Raw genomic sequence first — 21429 nt, 5'->3', positions numbered from 1 at the left:
TGCTTTTTGTGTATACCCTACTTTGATTTGTACCTGTGCTCTTCAGGGCACAGACCGTATAAGTCTGCCCAGCACTATCCCCACCTCCCAACCACCTGCCCCTCCTCCCAACCACCGGCTCTGGCACAGGCACAGACCGTATAAGTCTGCCCAGCACTATTCTCACCTCCCACCACCAGCCCTGCCTCCAACCACCGGCTCTGGCACAGACCGTACAAGTCTGTCCAGCACTATCCCCGCCTCCCAACCACCAGTTCCACTTCCCACCACCGACTCTGGCACAGACCGTATAAGTCTGCCCAGCCCTATCCCCGCCTCCCAACCACCAGCCCCGCCTCCCGATCTTGACTAAGCTCCTGAGGATGCATTCCTTCGGCACAGGATTCCTTTATGCTTATCCCACGCATGTTTGAATTCCGTTACCATTTTCATTTCTACCACCTCCCGCGGGAGGGCATTCCAAGCATCCACTACTCTCTCCGTGAAAAAATACTTCCTGACATTTTTCTTGAGTCTGCCCCCCTTCAATCTCATTTCATGTCCTCTCGTTCTATTTTAAGGTTAAACTCAAGACTTAATTATTTTATCAGGCATTTGGTGATTAGGCAACAAGAGGCCTGATAGTGGGGGGGGGGGGGGGGGGGGGGGAGCAATTTGATCTACAGCAGTGCGGTCTTCTCTTCTTTCTATTTTTACTTTTCTATAACATTGTAGTTCTTTCTTTCAGTTGTTTTTTGTTATTATTGAGGAATTGTATACTGCTCTGATAGTTTTCTTATGGGCAGTATATTAAGTATGAAATAAATTTAAAACTACAAAGGCTTTCTGAAAATCTAGATACACGACATTAACAGGCTCACCTTTAGCTACATGTTTATTAATGCCTTCAAAGAAATGAAGTAAATTACTGAGGCAAGATTTCCCTTGGTCGAACCCATGCTGACTCTGACCCATTAAACTGTGTTTGTCTATGTGTTCCATAATTTTATTCTTTAAATTTTTTTTCCACTATTTTAACCGACACTGAAGTCAATTTATATCCACGGAATTAGAGTCGAGCGGATGTTGTCCCTCTTTACAAAGTGGGAAACTACAGACTGGTAAGTCTCACGGCGGTGGTAGGAAAAATAATGGAGTCGCTGCTGAAAGAAAGGATAGTTAACTTTTTAGAAGCCAAAAGTTACAGGACCCGAGGCAACATGGCTTTACCAAAGGAAAATCCTGCCAAACGAATCTTATTGACTTCTTTGACTGGATGACCAAAGAACTGGATGAAGGACTTGCGCTAGATGTAATCTACTTGGACTTCAGCAAAGCCTTTGATACGGTCCACCACAGAAGACTCGTGAATAAGCTCCACTATTTCTGGGATAAGCAGTATAGAATGTTTTGTACTTTTTTGGGATCTTGCCAGGTATTTGTGACCTGGACTGGCCACTGTTGGAAACAGGATGCTGGGCTTGATGGACCTTTGGTCTTTCCCAATATGGCAATACTTATGTACTTACGAAAGGGTTGAAACTTAGGACCGAAAGTGGTGAACTGGATAAGAAACTGGTTGACCGACAGGTGGCAGAGGGTGGTGGTAAATACAATCCGCTTGGAGGAAAGGAAAGTGAGCAGTGGAGTTCCTCAGGTGTCGGTGCTGGGGCCTATTCTGTTTAATATATTTGTGGGAGATATTGCTGAAGAGTTGGAAGGAAAGGTGTGCTTTTTTGCGGATGACAGAAAATAGCCAATAGAGTGGATACCCTGGAGGGAGTAGAAACGATGAAAAGGGATCTCCGAACCTTAGAAGAATGGTTGAGGGTCTGGCAGTTAAAATGTAATTGAAAATCTAAACACAGCCTCACACTGGCTATGTATATATGCTATTTAACACTCACACTGTTACTGACCTATCCCCCATATAATGATGGAGAAAAAAAAGCCTCAGTATCGCCACCCAACCAGCCCGACACTGCAGACTATAAGGCGTAGGCCCGGCACGCCATCATTTGGCTTAGAAAAAAAACTCCATCTACTACCATTAGGGTTACTTCTCAGTATAATGAATATAGAATCTCTAACTTTCCACAATTCCTCAAATAACAGTCGTGTGTGTCTAAATCTCTTTAGATCAATTATTTACTGATTAAATGTCTTACTGATACAACCATTACCATGTATATAATATCCTTCTTCTCAGCCTCAGTGTTCCCACCAGATATCACTTAGCTCTTAATCCAGTCGCTGAAGTGTTCTGTTCTCATCGGTACCACCAGCTGATCAACCCGACAGGGAGCCCCCGTTTCGTTATTGCTGCGTCAGGGTTAAATGAGGGCCTGGGTCTGAGTAGACCTCAGTCTCATAACGGCGGTTAGTTTATCTGGGTTTAAAAAAAGGTTTGAACAAATTCCTGGAGGAAACGTCCATACCCTGTTATTGAAACAGACATGGGAAGCAGCTGCTTGCCCTGGGATTTGTAGTATGGAGTGTTGCCACAATTTGGGTTTCTGCCAGGTACTTGTGACCTGGCTTGGCCACTGTTTGGAAAACAGGATACTGGGGTAGATGGACCACTGGTCTGACCCAGTACAGCTACTCTTATATTCTTATGCCATCCACTCCACCACAAACACCAATAGCACCAGTTTATCTTTAGGTCCTTCAATTACTGGCACCCACCTGCCCAATAATGCAAGTCCCATGTCAAATGAAATAGTCTCGTGTAACATAATTTGCAAATAACCCAAGACTTCCCTCCAGAATCACTGGAGTTTGAAACAAGCCCACCAAATATGTTTATATGCACCTCTCTTTTACATCCTCTCCAACAATTATGTTTTCCCAACACCTGCACAGGCCCCCTTTTGCCACAGCTTCGTATAAGGACCCGTAAAATAGCTGACACATCAAGAGATGGGCTATCTTGATCCAAACTTTGCTGATCCTGCACAGGTTTTGGTAAGAGGTAATAAACTTGGGAAAATGGAAGAATACTGTCCTCAGAAATACCCAGCACTTCTTTAATATATCTTTTAAGTATTTCTCTAGGGCTAACAGAGAAAACCCTAGGAAAATTTTAAAAGCACAAATTATTAGCTCTAACATTGTTCTCAAAAGCTTCAGCCTTCCTACATCCTTTATTATAGTGGCCTGGGTCTTCTGGACATTATCCAAGTGTTTCTTCTGTTTATCAACCCGTTTTTTTTCAATTTTTTAAAACTCAGAGTCAACAGTCTCCAGTATTCCCTTAAAGAACATAATCCTTGCTCCAATTTTCTGAACCTGGGGGCACAAAGCCTTACCCAGGTTCGCAATCAGAGCCCACAAGTTGTCAAGTCAATTCAGATGGCTCGGCAAAAAGAAACGAACGACATTGTGGAGAAGATACATGCTCCTGAGCTGAAGAAAACACTTCCTGCTCACTTCCCGTAGTACTCGGCTCTCCCGCAAGTAGAGATGAACTCACTACTGCTGCTTGGGGATCCGAAACAGCCAGCATTCCCAGGTCTGACGTTAGTTGATTCAGAGACTCCCGGCAACTGACTTCACTACATTTCCCAAGAGTGGAGTCAGAGACACTGACCCGGCGAACTACTGCTCTGTGGCTGCGGGGAGGAGCTCTACAGTCAGTGCTCAGAGTGACATCTAGGCCTAAGAGTGCCACGTGGACTCCACTAACCGCAGGCATCTCAAGCAGGCTGCCTTCTGAGCGCCGTGGAATCCATATAAATGGCAATTTTAAATTAAATTCTATAACTGGGTGCCCTCCATTTATTTGGCTTCATTAACAATCTTTATGAAGAGATTCACCCAAGAAAGTGTACAGCGCCTACAGATTGACATAAAACTTACAAATTTTCTTAAAAACGTAATAGTGAAGTGATTATACACAAGCATAAATATGATCAATTAGGTAAACTTGGATGTCGGCAAACAATTCTAGAAATAGAAGTAACATGATATAGTATCAGATATATACACAAGGAAAAAAAATATGATAAATAACAATGACATCAGCATGCAAATACAACATAACAGGCAGCGTAAGTACATTTATATAGTACAGATATGATATTCATGATGTCAGCACAATACAAATGAGGCGTCTTAATAGGCACACCGTGAAACATTCAAACAACATAGGTATGATGAACACCATGTCTGCACAATACAGACAACATTACTGAATAGGCATACATTAGAACAATCAAACAACCTCACATTAGAATGATACAATGGAAGAACTTAATAAGCAGTTGAGATATATTGACAGACAAGTCGTTGGGATAAATAGATGGGTGGTTATTGGGATGAGTGGCTGAACTGAAGGCAAATTTTATAGTTATATAAGTTTTGACAAACTGGATTTAGTTACTGCATGTGTGGCAAGCTAGTCCAGAAGTGTTGTAAGTGGATAGTCAGTTACCACAAATATTAAAGCCTTGGGAGAAGAGCCAGACTTTCACCTGCTTCCTGAAGTAGTAGATTTGAGTTAAGCATAGCCCCTTTCGGAGAAGGTTCCAGAATATGGGGGCTAATTCTGAGAAAGTTTTCTGGCAGGTACCACATTATGCGATTTCTTATGAAGAGGTAAGGTGCTCGGTACCTATTCTATAACGGAACTTCAGCGCCTAGGTTTTGTTTAATCAGCATATCAACACTTAGGCAACAGCAATAAACATCAGCCACAAAGCTGGTGTAAGTGTGGGTACCTAAATGTAACAAGGACACACATAACTAACAGTATTCTGTAAGTTTCATGCATTAAGTGGGAGTCCGATCTATGTCCCACCCATTCTCCATCTTTATGTATGCCCCTCTTGCAAATACCCACACTAAGTTAAGCGGGTATTTGCAGAATAGTGCTTAGGCAACTTGCTACCACTTATGCTCATGTGTTCATACAAATCCATTTAACGTCTAGTAATCTAAACAATTACATGAGTAACGTGCGTAAATATAAACATGCTCTTTTATTGTATACATAAAATTGTAAAATTTATAACCTGCAAATTTGTTTTCCTCTTTTCTTTATTGCTGTGATATTCCTTCCATTCCTTCCTCTGACTCTCTGTTCTAGCCCAGCCATCACAGCAGAACTCCTCACCAGACAAATTATTATTTTTATAATGAAAAGAATTCTAAAGAGTTTTCTAAGAGGTTTGTATTCATTATTCTGCTTAGAAAAGGAACATGTAGTTCGATAATATAGGATTACCTATAGATCCTTTAGCAGCAATGGCAACTGCCTCCAAAAGAACCTGCACAATGCCTGCTCGAAGGCGAGGGGAGTCTTTCTTGTGTGCATCTAGATGTCCTAGAATCTGCTGGATTACATGGTGTGAATATTGAGCCTGAAAAAAACAAAACAAAAACAACATAGTAACATAGTAGATGACGGCAGAAAAAGACCTGCACGGTCCATCCAGTCTGCCCAACAAGATAACTCATATTTGCTACTTTTTGTGTATACCCTACTTTGATTTGTACCGGTGCTCTTCAGGGCACAGACCGTATAAGTCTGCCCAGCACTATCCCCGCCTCCCAACCACCAGCCCCACCTCCCAACCACCGGCTCTGGCACAGGCACAGACCATATAAGTCTGCCCAGCACTATCCTCACCTCCCAACCACCAGCCCTGCCTCCCAACCACTGGCTCTGGCACAGAAAAAACAAGACACACCATTTTATAACGAACTTGCAAATTTTACAATTTGACATACTGAAAATGCATTATTCTTCCGCCTTAGATTATTACTAGTGATAGTAACTAAAATGGTATAATTTTATTTCCAAATTTTATCTGGTTACTTCATTTCAAAATTTAGCAGACACCTTTAACCTTTGCAAGAAATCTTCAGTTTTAAACTCATGTTTCATACATGTTCCATTTCAGCTTACAAAAACAGTATTAAAAATAGGTGCAGAATGAGACCTGTATATCATATTTAGAGTATTAAATGCTGTTCTGAAGTCCACATCTCACCCAAAAATTAAGAAGCCTACAAAAGAGGCAGACATATGAACAATTAATTGATATAGTAAGATTTAAAGCCAGATCATACAGGCAGCAACTACAGGAGTTGTGGAATCTTCATAAATGTCTTATGTGAAGACGTGCCATGGGTGTCACATGGATGGTGGCGGCCATGTGGTCTAACAACCTCAACATCTGCTGAGCTGTGACATGCCGACTGGCTCAAACCTGAGTGGCAAGGGTGATGTGGGTGTCCGTCCTTGGCACAGAGAGAAAAGCTTGCACCTGCTGCGTATCTAGCAGGGCTCCAATGAACTCAAATTGCTGGACAGGAAGCAGATAGAACTTGGGGTCATATAAAACAAACTCTAGTATCTCTAACTCTCAAACAGTCCTACACATGGACTCCTGGGCTCCGTCCTTCGACGTGCTCTTCACCAGTAAATCAGATAGGGAAAAAATTTCAGCCTCTCCCTGACCGGCAAGTCATCTGGGACGGTCACTTATTGCAGCTATGCTCTGCTAGAGTCAGTCAAAAGCTCGCCCCTTGCTTTGACTGAGAAACGATTGCACTGGAGGTGAGCCTCCTGAGGCTGGCGAGAAGGAGTGTACATATGCCTCTGTGAATAGTAAGGACCACTCTTCAACTTGCCCAAAAACTGTCTGGATGAGGAGATAGTTGCAGAAGGCATCTGCTGGGATAGAGTATTGATAGTATCAGTGTGCTTCTTGATGATGTCAGTGACCTCCTCCACCTTCTCTCAGAAAAGATTATCCCCCCAGCACGTGGCATCTGTCAACCTTTGTGGACTGCTGGCACATGGCATCTGCCAACTTATGCTGGACTGCCAGTCTAAGTCAGAGAGACACAGCCAAAAGAGTCTGTGCATCGCTATGTCCTTGAGAGGGGTGTTGAGATGTCAGCTCCAGCCTTGACTCCTGTGAAGCTTTGTCCACCAATGTCGAGGGGGTCCCAATACGGGTGGTAGTTGACACTGAGGCTGCAAGTGGCACCGGCATGTGTGGCAACAGCTAGAGGCATGGCAGGCACAAACACAGCAGACATTGATGCACTCTGTTGTATCTCCGCTAAAAGCTTAGAGAGCAAGGCCTGGAGGCACTCATTAAGGGCCAACATCAGGAAAAGCTAGGGCGTCTGTGCAGAGACAGGCTGAATAGTCAGGGTCAGAGCAGATGCCTGGTCCTGGCTGTGTGGAGACCCATGAACTGGCACCTCCTGTATCGAGTGGAGCGATCCTCCCAGCGGCTGTGCTTCTGGGTACTGGGAGTTCTCTCAGTGTCCCAGAGCTCCCGGCACCATGCGTCAACGGTGATCGATACCGATGCTCCTTGGTGTTAACGAGGACATTATCAAATCCTCATGTTGCCTTGGGGTCAGATCCAATTCTGACCAGTCCCAGGGAGCAGCAACCGGTGTCAAGGCACGTGAAGACTCACTCGACGCATGGCCACTCCCAGTGTCTACAGGCCTAGCAGCCATGCGGGACCGATGCACTCGATGTAACTCTCAACACCGATGTCGATACCAAAGACCCCGATGGCAATGTTGAGGCTTTGGACCTCGCTCCAAAAGGTTTTCTTACTGAGCTTCTCTGGCCAATTGGGTTCTTTTCTTTATACTTTGAGCCACTGGGAACCTTCAATGACATGGAAAGAACAGCAGCCATGGCAAAATCAAGAGACTCGGTGCCGAAAAAAAGAGATAAAGCACCAGAAGAAAAGTATAGGGACAAGCTCGACTGGAGGTGCTTTCAAAGACGGAACCTCGCTGGATCAATCTTAAGGTACAGCCAGAACCATAATACTGTGTTATGACCTGGTAAATGTGAGCCCTTGTGCCCCGACTGAGCACGGTGAGGATGGAGTGACACCGCACTCGGTCAGGCAGCCAGACAGCCCCTAGCTTCACCTGACCTGGGAAGTGACCGCTGTTCCCTGAGAGTTGAGCCCTCAGGTGCAGGAGGCCACCAGGACTTCTGGAACCAGCGGGTTTGTACGACCACTGACCAGACAGGTGGGCAACAGACACAGTCCAAGAGCCAGGTAAATGGTATAGCTGAGAATAGTCAAAACACAGTCCAAGGTCAAAGGCAGGCAGCAACACAACGCGTGGTCAAGAAACAAGCCAAGGTCTAGAACACAGGCAACTCTGGAATCAAGATAGCCGACAATGGAACACGGATGTGGACCACGACCTCTATGCAGCAGAACCCGAAGCAACGAAGGACTGGAGGCAGAGCTTTAAATAGGATAGGAATTAAGCTTAAACATGTGCAGCTGATCCAAGATGGCTGCCCCCATCAGCAGAGAAGCCCTACGCCCAAACATGGGCTTCCTTCCTGCAGCTGCCCACTCCAAGATGGCTGTCACAACCTGAGATGCCCATCCCAAGATGGCCGACCTATCCTGGAGATACCACATCCAAGATGGCTGACTATCTCCGCTGGACCGCAATTCGCCGGCGAATCGGTCGCATAGGCCTGCAGCCAGGTGAGGAACGTAACATACTGCAACTCATGGATATACTGAGAAGGGTCTAATTAACATTTTTCTAAATCAAAAGATTTAAGGAAGTACTAGTAACCAATGTAGCACTTTCAGTCTAATAGGCCACTCTAGTGCTACATGGTTAAAAAAACAGCATTTAGGGCTTCAAAACAGAGGGTGTGGTTTGAAGCAATACTCTTTATTCTGACATTGTCCATCTAAATAATTTATTCTTGTTTTGTTGATCCACTGCCTCTCTTTTAATTTTGCTGTGAGATTATGCTTAAATGGTCTCTTTTGATGTTATGTATTGCATTGGATTTTAGTATTAAGTCACTTCAGTCACTGTATAAATGAACAAGACATAAATTTATTGAGGTTTCTAAGAAGCAGTTGGGATATGGGGCCACTGTCATCGTTGATGCTCCAGTCCCTATAATTTAGTACCAATTCAGTGTGAGACATTTTGATTCTATAGAGATAACTGATATATAAACATATACAAACATTTAAAAAAATCTTCAGATTCATGGAAAACCAGAACTAATTTTCAAACTACAAGAAAACAGGAAAAAAAATTATCAACCAAGTCGCTACAAGTAACATCATAAAACAGAACTAATATAATGATCCAAAAGCACATCTTAGTTTATTTCACTGTCCTGGGAGTATTGAGACACAAAACTACAGTCCAGTGCTTCCAGGTCAAATCTTTTAGTAATTCATCCTCCTTACGATGCTTCTGTTTCCAGCTCTGTATTGTATGTCAATTAAGGTGGATTCTCTCTGAGGTTTTCTTTCAATTGTACTGCTGTAGATTTTCTCTGAGTGTCTTTTAAGTGGAGAATGTGTCTTCCTGGAAATCTTTTTGGGGTTGCAGCCTTTGAAGGGTTCAGTCAGGATTTTGAGGTGTTTATCTCCGTCTCTTGAGTCACAGAATAAATGATGGTCAAGAGATTGGACTCATTCTCTTTCCCATCACACATGGGATTTCTATTGAAAAGGATTCCACATTTCAATCAGTTTCCTGCAGAACTTTTATATTGTGTTTGACTTAATTTCCTCTTTAACATATAATGCCACCCCCCCCCCCCCCCCCCAGTTTTATCCACCCTATCATTACGATATAATTTGGCCTATTGGTTATCCTCCTTACACTAGGTTTCTGTGATGCCCATAACATCTAACTCTTCGTTCAATGATATATATTCGAACGCTCCCATCTTATTTTTTAGGCTTCTAGCATTTATTTATTTATTAGGATTTATTTACCTTCTTTTTGAAGGAATTCACTGAAGGTGGTGTACAGAAAGAATAAGTCAAACATAAGTAATAGACAATTAGAGCAGTAAAAATATTCAAACAATACAAAGTATGGCATATTATGTTACACGGCAATGTCAACAAATATGCAACAATTTAATATGCAGCACAGGATGTAAGCAAAGATGGAACATATATATAGGAGTAAGAAAATAAGATACTAATTTAAAGAAAGTTACAAATGAGGTCAGCAATGTGCTTGAATATTATCTTAGCTAGAGTAGGAGTGGATAAACACGTCCTGCTATAGAATGTGCAGCTAGTGTCATCCCTTCGGTATATGTGTGACTAGCCAGTTATTTACTTCTTTCATTAAAGGCCTGGTTGAAGAGCAGCCAGGCTTATATTTGGAAAACCACGATTCGAAAGCGCCAAACCCCTTCGAGAAAAACTACATTGGCTCCCAATCAAAGAACGTATTACTTTCAAAATCTGCACCCTGGTCCACAAAATTCTCTATGGCGACGTCCAGGGATATATGATTGACCTCATAGACCTGCCAACCAGAAACTCAACCAAATCATCACAAACATACTTAAATCTTCACCACCCTATCTGCAAAGGACTCGAGTACAAATCAATGTATGGATACGTCTCCTATATAAGTACGCAACTCTGGAATGCACTACCAAAAGTCGTAAAAACAACGTACAACCACCTCAACTTCCAGAAATCACTAAAGACCAACCTGTTCGAAAAGACATACCCTACTGACCCAACTTAAATGCCTGAACCCAGCAACACAAGGAAACCAAAACTTATAATGAACACTATGATCACTATATAACTCCCTTCTCTACGATTCCCTAATATGTCTGTAACACATTTATCTTATTGGCAATTACATCACTTTGTATTTGTTTTATCACCGGAGGTGGCTAACTCCTCACGGTACTATGTAAGCCACACTGAGCCTGCAAATAGGTGGGAAAATGTGGGGTTCAAATGTAACAAATAAATAAAGATTTAATCTGCTTCCTAAAGTAGAGATAGTCTTGTGTTAAGCAAAGCCTTTTGAGAATGTATTCCAGAGTACAGGGGCTATTCCAGAGAAGGCTCACTTGTGGGTATCACATCGTGTGATGTCCTTTGGAGAAGACATGTTAGGGATACTCCTTGGGAGGGCGTTGGAGGTGTGTAGAAGGAGAACATTTCACAATGTGCTTTTTATTGTTTAGCAGTTGACAGGGGTGATTTCCAGTCTTTACTCTCTGTCTGCTCTTTCCTTAAAGGCACCTGGCTTACTACTGCCTTTACTGTAAACTATCAGGATGACTTCACTTCCCTACTTTTATAATAACGATATCCTACTCCTAACCATGCACAGCTGAGCGACTGTCAGCTTTCCTCCAGGTTTAAAAGCTGCTCAGAGCCGGCAGCCTAGTTACACCCATTAGCCCATCTTTTCAGAATAGGATCTCACTTCACTGAATTTGGTCCAGTTCCTAAATATCTAAATCCCTCTTCCCTGCACCACTGTGCAATCTGTGCATTGAGAATCTGGAGCCCTGCATGTGGAAAAGGAAACATTTCTAAGAATATAACAGTAGACATTATGGATTTCAACTTTCAACATAACAGCCTAAATCTGGCTTCCAGAACATCCTTCTCACACGTTCCTATGTCACTGGTACCCATGTGTATCAAGATAGTAGGTTCCTCCCCAGCCCTGTCTAAAATGCGTGAGATGAACAGAGATGATCTCTATATTTAAAGAGCAGAGCATCAAAGCAAAATTAAATGACCTTCACACTTCAGACTGGCTACCTTTTTGGGCAGACTCAGTGGATCAAATAGGTCTTCATTTGCTGTTACTATCAATCTCAGCAACTCTGACAAATGCTTCAAAATTGGGATAGGAGTTAGAGCCCTACTGAACACAGGATCTTTGGTTTCTACCGAAACTGAATCTGTAACCGAAATCCAAACCCAGATTTTGGGTTGGTTTTGGTGTTGAATCTGAAACTGAAAGTTAGTTGGCCTCTAATGGGAGTTTATGTACATTCCCTTCACATACAAGAGACATGAATGGGAAAAGAAAGGTTTCTTCATATCAGCCTTCTGGAACTTGGAATCATTTTTAATGCCCACCAGCATTTGGAGGCTATTTCTTGGGAAAGCACATTTTAATTCAGACCTGCAACCAAGTGTCAGTGTTCCATATCCAAACATTATAGGCTGATCTCAGAAATCTTAAACTGGGCAGCCCTAATGTCTCTAGCCGCCTTCGCTACCATAATCAGAAAAACAGATGCCATAAAATCAAAATATGACGAAAGGTAAAAAGAAATTTGGGATTAGAAGGCCCGATGTAAGCAGCAGACAATGACAAAAATTAAGAAAAACTAGAAACTGAAGAAAACCATAACTAAGAAAGTAAAAGGGAAAGAAAAGATCTGTAAGGAGTTGCTGACCCTTCCTCTCTCACCCACCCCCCTCAAAAAAAAAAAAGATTGAAAAATAGCTCTGGTCATAACTACAACAAAAACAGCAGCTACTGAAAAAGTGAAACATACTTGATATTCACCTGAGAAAATGAATAAGGCATTCTATATAGCCTTGTGAGTATGGGAACTACTGCATATGTCTAGAAACATAACTCAGAATTTTTTGGAGAGCTTTGGAGAACATGTTTGTGTTCAGCACGAAATGCTTATCTTTAGAGAATATTTAACAGTTAATGTTTTATATGTGGATGAAAAGCAATTTTGTAAAAGCCTATTGTTATTTTTTATGAAGCAGAATTTTGTCAATTCAGTTTAATAATGTGTATTACAAGGAATTAATCCTACCTGTATAGAATACATTATGATTTTGAAACAGGAGACGGCAAATTCGTTGGATTCCCAGAGCTTGTGATGATCCAAATGTCTGCAACAATAAGAAAAGAGGTCTGAAGTTGTATAATGTGAAAATGTTTTTTCTTCACCAGTGTGCCACATGATGAAAATTTTCTGCTATCATGCGTTTTCTGGCTACAGATATCCTATAAACAAGGGCAGATGTAAGCATTTTTATGTTCTAAGTAGCAAAATTAATTTTATTTTCAACTTCCATCTCTAGCAGCCCTAAAACACAGTATCTTAAGTTGGTTTGCTGATTTTTTTTCATTTCTTTGTCATAAACTTTGGAGTAGAAAACCATCATAGCTATACAACTGGTAATTCACTCATTCTCCCCAAAGAACAGAAACAGAGAAAATGACAGCGGATAAAGGCCATATAGAACCCATCCAATCTGCCCATCCACATCACTATTATCTCTCCCTCCCAATTAAGAGATCCCATGTGCCTGTCCCATGCTTTTTTGAATTTAGATACAGTTCCCATCTCTACCAGGAGTTCGTTCCACCCATCCATCATCCTTTTCATAAAGAAGTATTTCCTTAGATTACTTCCGATTGGTCCCTTTTTAACTTCATCTTATGACCCCTTATTCCAGAGCTTCCTTTCAGTTGAAAGATACATTTTTTTATATTGAAGGTGCATATGTGTAGAATGGGCTACAAGAAGAATTATACTTGACAAATAATTAACTTGCTTTTTGTAAATGTCTGAAGCATCTCTCTTTACTCAGGCTTTTAACTAAATGAATAGCTACTGGAATAGGTTATATTTGTGATTCCGGATTTATATTAGTTTAGATTTTAAATTGTCTTTGTATTGAATGTGTATTTTTTTATGAATGTTTTTATATTGTAAACCACTTAGAACGTGGGATAGCAAATGTCTCAATCATATCTCCTCTCTCTTGTTTTTCTTCCCAAGTATTGATGTCTATGAGTCTGTCTCTATGTGCTTTATGATGAAGACCACTGACCATTCTAGCAGCTGCCCTCTGGACAGACTCCATCCTGTTTATATTTTTTGAAGGTGTGGTCTCCAGAAATGTACGTAGTATGCTAAATGGGGCCTCAGAGCTTATATAGAACAATTACCTCATTTTGTTTCTGCTGGCCACTCCTATTTCTATGTACCCAAGCAACCTTCTGGCTTTGACTGTCACCCATTATACCTGTTTGGCCACCTTAAGATCACCATAAACAATCACCTTCGAGTCCCACTCTATTCCTGTTACACTTGGAACATTTTTTGAAGCCACTGAGGGTCTTCTGGGCCATCAGAGAAAAAAAATAAACTGAGGCAAAATCAAACAGCTCAAAGGTGAAGAAAGAAAGTTGCCTTACAAAAAACTCCTGGCTGGTGCTCAGACTTAAGTGGGCCTCAGAGCCACCAAAACTCTAAGAAAAAATTAACCTTTCAGGACAGCCATGAAGCCAAGGGAAGAAAGTTCTGACTCAGTTGATATTCATGGACAAGGAGTGTGCCTAACCCTTTAAAGGTTAGGGGAGGGGAAGGATGCACTATTTTGATATCCAGGACAAGCAAGCTAGCTTGGCACACTGAAAAAAACTAGGTGGAGTTAGATTCTCCTTTAGCCTAACCACATGACCCTGGGGTGGACCAGACGAGCAAAGAGGGGGTAGTATTAGTTCCCTGGTGCAGCATATAAATCTCACTGGGACCAGTGAAGAGAGCAGCCCATAGCTTCAGAGCACTGCCCAAGAACAAAGAGAAAATGCCAAGCTACGACCTGAAAAGATTATGGCAAAGAAGCTCTAGAAGTGCCTCACCATTCTCCGGTTGTCGAATATGAAGAAGCATGTTTCCCTAGAATCAAATTAGATCTGTGGAACTGATACAATGTGGAAAGGAACAAGGTACTATAGATTTTCAAAGTCAAAAGTTGCATTGATGGGGGAAGCCAGCACGAGGCATTAGCTGACACTTTTGTCTTTGTCTAATTTTTGTTTGGAAACCTAAAAGACTTCACTGAAAACAGCTAGGGGTGGCGTATAGGAACCAGTGTGTTTAAACGCTTAAGAGGTTTGGTTCTATCCAGGGAGCAGAGGCTGATGGAGACTACGTTCAATCCACACAGAGAGAGCTACATTTATTCTTGTTTGGGCATTAAAGCAAAACCCTCTGTTTTGCCTTTTATCCATGAGAATGAGAGGGGGGGGGGGGGGATAAAAAGGCCAATTAAATTCAGCTGGGAGAGAAGGGTTTGATGAGATGAACTATTCTGCCTATTACCTAGCTCCAGCCAGCAAGTAGGGGAGCAAATTTGCATAAAGAGCTGCTAGTTTGGAAATTTGTTCTTAGAAGCTGGAAATTAAAGTTAATCCACTTAAAAAGTTACATGCAAAGGAAGCTGATGTGACTGGATTTTAGGATGCTGCATTCATGTACGAAATATTGGCATGTTATTTTCATTCACCTTGAGTGTTGAGGAACTCAGAGAGCTTGGTGCCTGGTTTCACAAGTTTTACCCCACTGGTAAAAGCTGTGACACAGGTCATTCTGGATTCTTTTGGATCCTGCTGGCGGCTTTGGATTGCCAGAAGTAGCAGTGTCTTAGTACCTTTCATTGTAGCCCACCAGGAGCTGCCTATCACACACACCAGTATTGCTCCTCTCTTTCTCTCCCACCTTTTTTCCAGCACTGCCAGTGTCCAGCATTGCTGCAATCATCACTACTCCCTCACCCTCCAGCAATGCCCTTGTGTCCCCATCCCTTGTTCCATGCCCAGCATATCTTCTCTATGTCCTTGTCCCTTTTCTCTCTTCCTTTCTTCCCTTATCCTCCACCCCAGGGCCAGTATCTCTCTCCCTCTCTCTCCCTTGTCCCCCCTCATGATCCAGCATCTTTCCCCCATCCCAGTCTCTCTCTATTTCTTTTTCTCTTCCCACACCCTGCTGTCCAGCACCTCTCCTTCTCTTCCTCCTTGTGCAACACCCTTTTCTGCCTTCCTTTCATGGGTCCAGCACTTCTCATATTACTTCCCCCTTCCCATAGTCTAACAGTTTAACCGCCATCAGTAGTAGCAGCACAGTGATTAAAACAGGCCATTTCAGGGGTTTCCTTCTGCTACATTCCCTGCCCACCCCCTCTTACAGGGAAACAGAGGCTGCATCAGAAGAGGCCAGAAGTGCCACAGGGAAGGCAAACTCTTTTAATCAATGTGCTATTCCTACCAACAGTGATCGAAGCAAGTTAGAAGAAATGTCGGACCGTAGGGAGGAAAAAGGAGAGATGGCGGCACCTTGCTCTGTTTTTAAGTGGCCTCGACACTGACATCTTGAGAGAGTGCCTGGAACTTCCATTTGCTGCATTCCCCCCCCCCCCCTCCCCGGGGGGAAACAGAAGTTGCATCAGAGCAGGCAAGACATGGCACAGGGAAGGCAATCTGTTTTAAACACTGTGCTGCTCCTACCAGCAATGATCGAAGCAAGATAGAAGGAATGCCAGACTATAGGGAGGGTAAAGGAGAGATGCTGGCATGTTGCTCTGTGTTAAAGTGGCCTTGACACAGACAGCTTGGGCGAGTGCCTGGGATGAGTTTGGGAAGGGGGGGGGGGTGGGAATCGCTTGCTGAATGCTGCTGGTTTTTAACTTGGGGAGGTTGCACTTGGTGCTGAGGAGGCTTAGCCTCCCCAAATCTCTTATACATGTCCCTATGCTTTCATAGTTTTCATCAATACAGGATGTTCCTGACCTGACCTGTGATTTAAATCAGATATCAAATCAGATCTACCCTAATGAAAAAAATGATGTTTAAAAAGCAAACTCTGGAAACTAGAAGGGCTAATAGTTGAATAATTTAAGCAACTCTTAAGGAGAACATAATGTTACAAAGCAAAGATCAAAATAGCATATGAGATACTGCCTGCTAAACCACAGAAATGGAAAAAATACTGAAAATGGCATAACATATACGAACATTACAGAACGCAACATTTTTCACCTGTAACACAGGTTCTGTAGACAGCAGGATTGATCAGTCATATAAATAGGTGACATTATCCAACAGCTCTCTGACAGGGCAACTCTCCTAGAGCTCAGAACTAAATACCAGATATACCAGGTTACAGTAGTTCAGATGCGAAAGAACCAATGCCTCAACCATCACTGCCAAATCAGAAGATAACAAGTATGGCCTTAACTGCTGAACCATCCTTAATTTCCAGTATGAAATCTAGGTCAGAGCTGCTATCCACACACTAAAAATGAATCATCAATCAACAGCATACAAATGATTTGCCAACAAAAGTTGAGCATTTCTCTATTTAGTGCTTGCAATAAAATAACTCATTTGACTGAGAAAAATCATACTAAACAAATAGGTCATTACATAGCCACTGAATGCAATTACCTGACACAAGCAAGCAGTACCTTTTCCGTGTAATCCAACACTATTCCTAGACATAGGGGCCTATTTACTAAAAGGTCCCTCCCCCCTCCTCCAATTTTGTTTCTCTAGGCGAAATGCTTGTTAAATAGGGTCTACGGTTAACTAAGAGCTGGATTTACTGAAGTGTGCTACTGTATTAATGGTCTTTGGGCCACTAAAGGACATCAGTTTGTGATAGTGTGTGCAATATGTTATGCGTAATTTATTATCTATTCATATATACTATGCTTTAGTAAACAGTATCATTTATTAGTAAATGGGTCCTACTGTACAACATGGGACCTTTGATAAATAATGCAAATTAATGCATGTAGTATATAGTAAAGCAGTAGAACCTTTTAATAACTTTTATTCCTAAATCTCTTCCTTAAATCTTTAAGGAATATTCTCTGGAAATTAACATGTTTAGAATATGACATTACTAAACGAAAACACTGCCTATGTATCACTCTCAGGGGCATAATCAAAAGAGAAGGGCGCCCATCTTCCGACACAAATCGGGAGATGGGCGTCCTTCTCTCAGGGTCGCCCAAATCGGCATAATCGAAAGCTGATTTTGGGTGTCCTCAACTGCTTTCCATCGCTGGGATGACCAAAGTTCATGGGGGCGTGACAGCAGCGTAGCAAAAGCGGGACAGGGGCGTGGTTAAGAGATGGGCGTCCCTGACGAATATTTGGCCGACTTTACTTGGTCCATTTTTTTTCACAACCAAGCCTCGAAAAGGTGCCCGAACTGACCAGATGACCACCGGAGGGAATTGGGGATGACCTCCGCTTACTCCCCCAGTGGTCACCAACCCCCTCATACCCCCCCCCCCAAAAATAAATAAAATAAAAAAACATTTTTTTCTAGCCTCTATGCCAGCCTCAAATGTCATACCCAGCTCCATCACAGCAGTATGCAGTTCCCTGGAGCAGTTTTTAGTGAGTGCAGTGCACTTCAGGCAGGCGGATGCAGGCCCATTCCCCCCCCCCCCCCCCCCCACCACCACCTGTTACACTTGTAGTGGTAAATGTAAGCCCTCCAAAACCAACCCAAAACCCACTGTACCCACATGTAGGTGCCCCCCTTCATCTCTAAGGGCTATGGTAGTGGTGAACAATTGTGGGGAGTGGGTTTGGGGGGTGGGTGGGGGGGGGGGGGGCTCAGCACCGAAGGTAAGGGAGCTATGCACCTGGAAGCAATTTATGAAGTCCACTGCAGTGACCCCTAGGGTGCCCGGTTGGTGTCCTGGCATGTGAGGGGGACCAGTGCACTACGAATGCTGGCTCCTTCCATGACAAAATGCCATGGATTTGGTCGTTTTTGAGATGGGTGTCCTCGGTTTCCATTATCAGTGAAAACCGAGGTCGCCCATCTCTAAGGTCGACCATCTCAACATTTAGGTCGACCATCTCTAAGGTTGACCTAAATGTTGAGATTTGGGCGTCCCCGACCGTATTATCGAAACAAAAGATGGAAGCCCATCTTGTTTTGATAATACGGGATGCCCCGCCCATTCGCGGGGATGTCCTCAGAGTTGGGCGTCGAGATGGTTGTCCCCGTTCGATTATGCCACTCCATGTAAACTTAAAAACTGACAAAATTATATTTGCCTCATTACTTGCATTTTTTTAGGCCCCTTTATAACTTCCTCTATCCTAGTGCATCTAGGTTGATGGCTAACAATATAACAACAACAACAAAAAAAAAGATCCTCTTTCACTGGTACCATTATTAGTTTAGCTCAGTCCAAAAACTTTAAGGAGATAGAATCTGCAGTACCCAAGCACAACACAGGGTAACAGTATATTGTAACCAAAGTGTTTGTTTTTCTGTTGTTTAAGAAGTATTTCTACACTACCTTCCAAAACCAAATTTAAAACTGAATAAAGAGGATCTGAGAGGAGTATTTGTGTTTCATGTTTACTCTTTAATCAAGGTAGTTTTACAGCCTATAAACTGTTATTCCAAATGGAAATACACGCAGGGATGAGCAGATTGTAATCTGTAACAATTTCAGAGAACAAGTGTATCTGCAGTACGTAGAACAAAGGTAAAATTATGTATCATACCTGATAATTTTCTTTCCATTAATCATAGCTGATCAATCCATAGACTGGTGGGTTGTGTCCATCTACCAGCAGGTGGAGATAGAGAGCAAACTTTGCCTCCCTATATGTGGTCATGTGCTGCCGGAAACTCCTCAGTATGTCGATATCAAAGCTCCATCCGCAGGACTCAGCACTTAGAGAATTACACCCACAAAGGGACACTCTGCCCAGCTCACCACCGCCGAAACGGGGGAGGGGAATTAACCCAGCTCATCCCCACACAAGTGGGGGAGGGGAATCCGTCCAGCTCATCCCCGCGGAGCGGGGGAGGGACACCACCCCGCCGATGCGGGGGGATCTGGCTTATCCTGCAACCGCAACCGCGGGAGGAGCTGACTGACCCTAACACCGCCGAAGCGGGAGGGGTATAAAGCTGCCCTACAGCCGCACGAAGCGGGAGGGAGTGCCGGCAGAATTTAAGTCTCAATCCAGCCCCGTAAAACGGAGGGGAGAGGAATGCAGCAGCTCACTGTAACACAAACTCGTCTCAACTCTTGAAGAATCCAAGTGAAAAAACTTGAACACGAAGTCCTCCTGAAGTAACTGAAGACTAAACTTGAACCTAAAATTCAACCAGAATATAAACAGTACAGATATCTGGGAGGGGCTATGGATTGATCAGCTATGATTAATGGAAAGAAAATTATCAGGTATGATACATAATTTTACCTTCCATATCATCATGCTGATCAATCCATAGACTGGTGGGATGTACCGAAGCAGTACTCACCCAGGGCGGGACATTGAAATCCCTGAACTCAACACTGAAGCTCCAAACCGGGCCTCCGCCCGAGCAGCCACAGTCAAGCGGTAATGTCTGGAGAAGGTATGGGCCGAGGCCCAAGTTGCTGCCTTGCAAATCTCTTCCAAGGAGACGGACCCGGCCTCTGCCATCGAGGCCGCCTGAGCTCTAGTGGAGTGGGCCTTCAACTGAATAGGCGGCACCTTCCCCGCGGCCACATAAGCCGCTGCAATGGCTTCCTTGACCCATCTTGCCACTGTAGGCTTAGCAGCCTGCAGACCCTTACGAGGATCTGCAAACAGGACAAACAGATGATCCGACTTCCGGAAATCATTGGTCACTTCCAAGTATCTGATGATGACCCGTCTCACATCCAGATATTTGAGAGCAGAATACTCTTCTGGGTAGTCCTCCCTACGACAGGAAGGGAGACAGAGCTGCTGACTCACATGGAAGCGAGAAACAATCTTGGGTAGGAAGGAAGGCACTGTGCGAATAGTCACTCCTGCCTCAGTGAACTGCAGAAAAAAACTCTCGACAAGAGAGTGCCTGGAGCTCGGAAACTCTTCTGGCTGAAGTGATAGCCACCAAAAAGACTGCTTTCAACGTCAGGTCTTTCAGAGATGCCCTCGACAAGGGTTCAAAAGGCGGCTTTGTAAGGCTCTTAGCACCAGGTTGAGATTCCACGCAGGCACCACTGAGTGCAGAGGAGGGCGCAGGTGATTAACTCCCTTTAGGAAACGCACCACATCTGGCTGCAAAGCCAGGGAAGCACCCTTCAGGCGGCCCCTGAAGCAAGCCAGGGCCGCTACCTGGACTTTCAGGGAACTGAGCGACAGGCCTTTCCCCAGACCTTCTTGCAGGAACGCCAACACTGAAGAAATTGGAGCAGTAAATGGAGAAAGTGAACCTGCTTCACACCACGCTGCAAAGGTACGCCAAACCCTGGCGTAAGCAGTAGAAGTAGAGCGCTTCCTCGCTCTCAGCAGAGTGGCGATGACCTTGTCTGAGAAGCCCTTCTTCCTCAGACTCTGCCGCTCAATAGCCAGGCCGTAAGACCAAAGGGGGAGGGATCCTCCATCACCACGGGACCCTGATGTAACAGGCCCTGCTCCACTGGCAGTCGCAGAGGTTCGTCCACTGAGAGCCTGATCAAGTCCGCATATCAGGGACGTCTGGGCCAATCCGGACCCACCAGGATTATCCGGCCCGGATGCTTTGCCACCCGGTCTAGCACCCTGCCCAACATGGGCCAGGGCGGGAACACATAGAGAAGCTCTTGTGTCGGCCACTGTTGGAGAAGAGCATCTACTCCCAGGGATCGAGGGTCCCGTCCTCTGCTGAAAAAGCGCGGCACTTGGCAATTGGCCGACGACGCCATCAGATCTAGGCTCGGCTGGCCCCAGCGCTTCGTGATGTCCAAGAACGCCTGAACAGATAGCTGCCACTCTCCGGGCTCCAAGGCGTGGCGACTGAGAAAGTCCGCCTTGACATTCATGACTCCGGCAATGTGGGCCGCTGACAGCTGTTCCAGGTTCGCT

General features: G+C 43.8%; 1 protein-coding gene across 4 annotated transcripts in view; it reads right to left on the bottom strand.

The window, feature by feature from the left end:
• Positions 1-21429, bottom strand: part of EFR3A (EFR3 homolog A) — a 384301-nt gene that overhangs the window by 107680 nt on the left and 255192 nt on the right. For all 4 annotated transcript variants that reach the window (XM_030219255.1, XM_030219247.1, XM_030219262.1 and 1 more), the window contains 2 exons: positions 12590-12668; positions 5207-5342 (listed from right to left, as the gene is read on the bottom strand). In XM_030219255.1, coding sequence (XP_030075115.1) covers positions 5207-5342; positions 12590-12668 — 215 coding nt within the window. The remainder of the gene's footprint in view (positions 1-5206; positions 5343-12589; positions 12669-21429) is intronic.

The sequence above is a fragment of the Microcaecilia unicolor genome, chromosome 1 (assembly GCF_901765095.1).
Source record: "Microcaecilia unicolor chromosome 1, aMicUni1.1, whole genome shotgun sequence".
NCBI lineage: Eukaryota > Metazoa > Chordata > Amphibia > Gymnophiona > Siphonopidae > Microcaecilia > Microcaecilia unicolor.
This window is presented reverse-complemented; position numbering and strand designations above follow the sequence as displayed.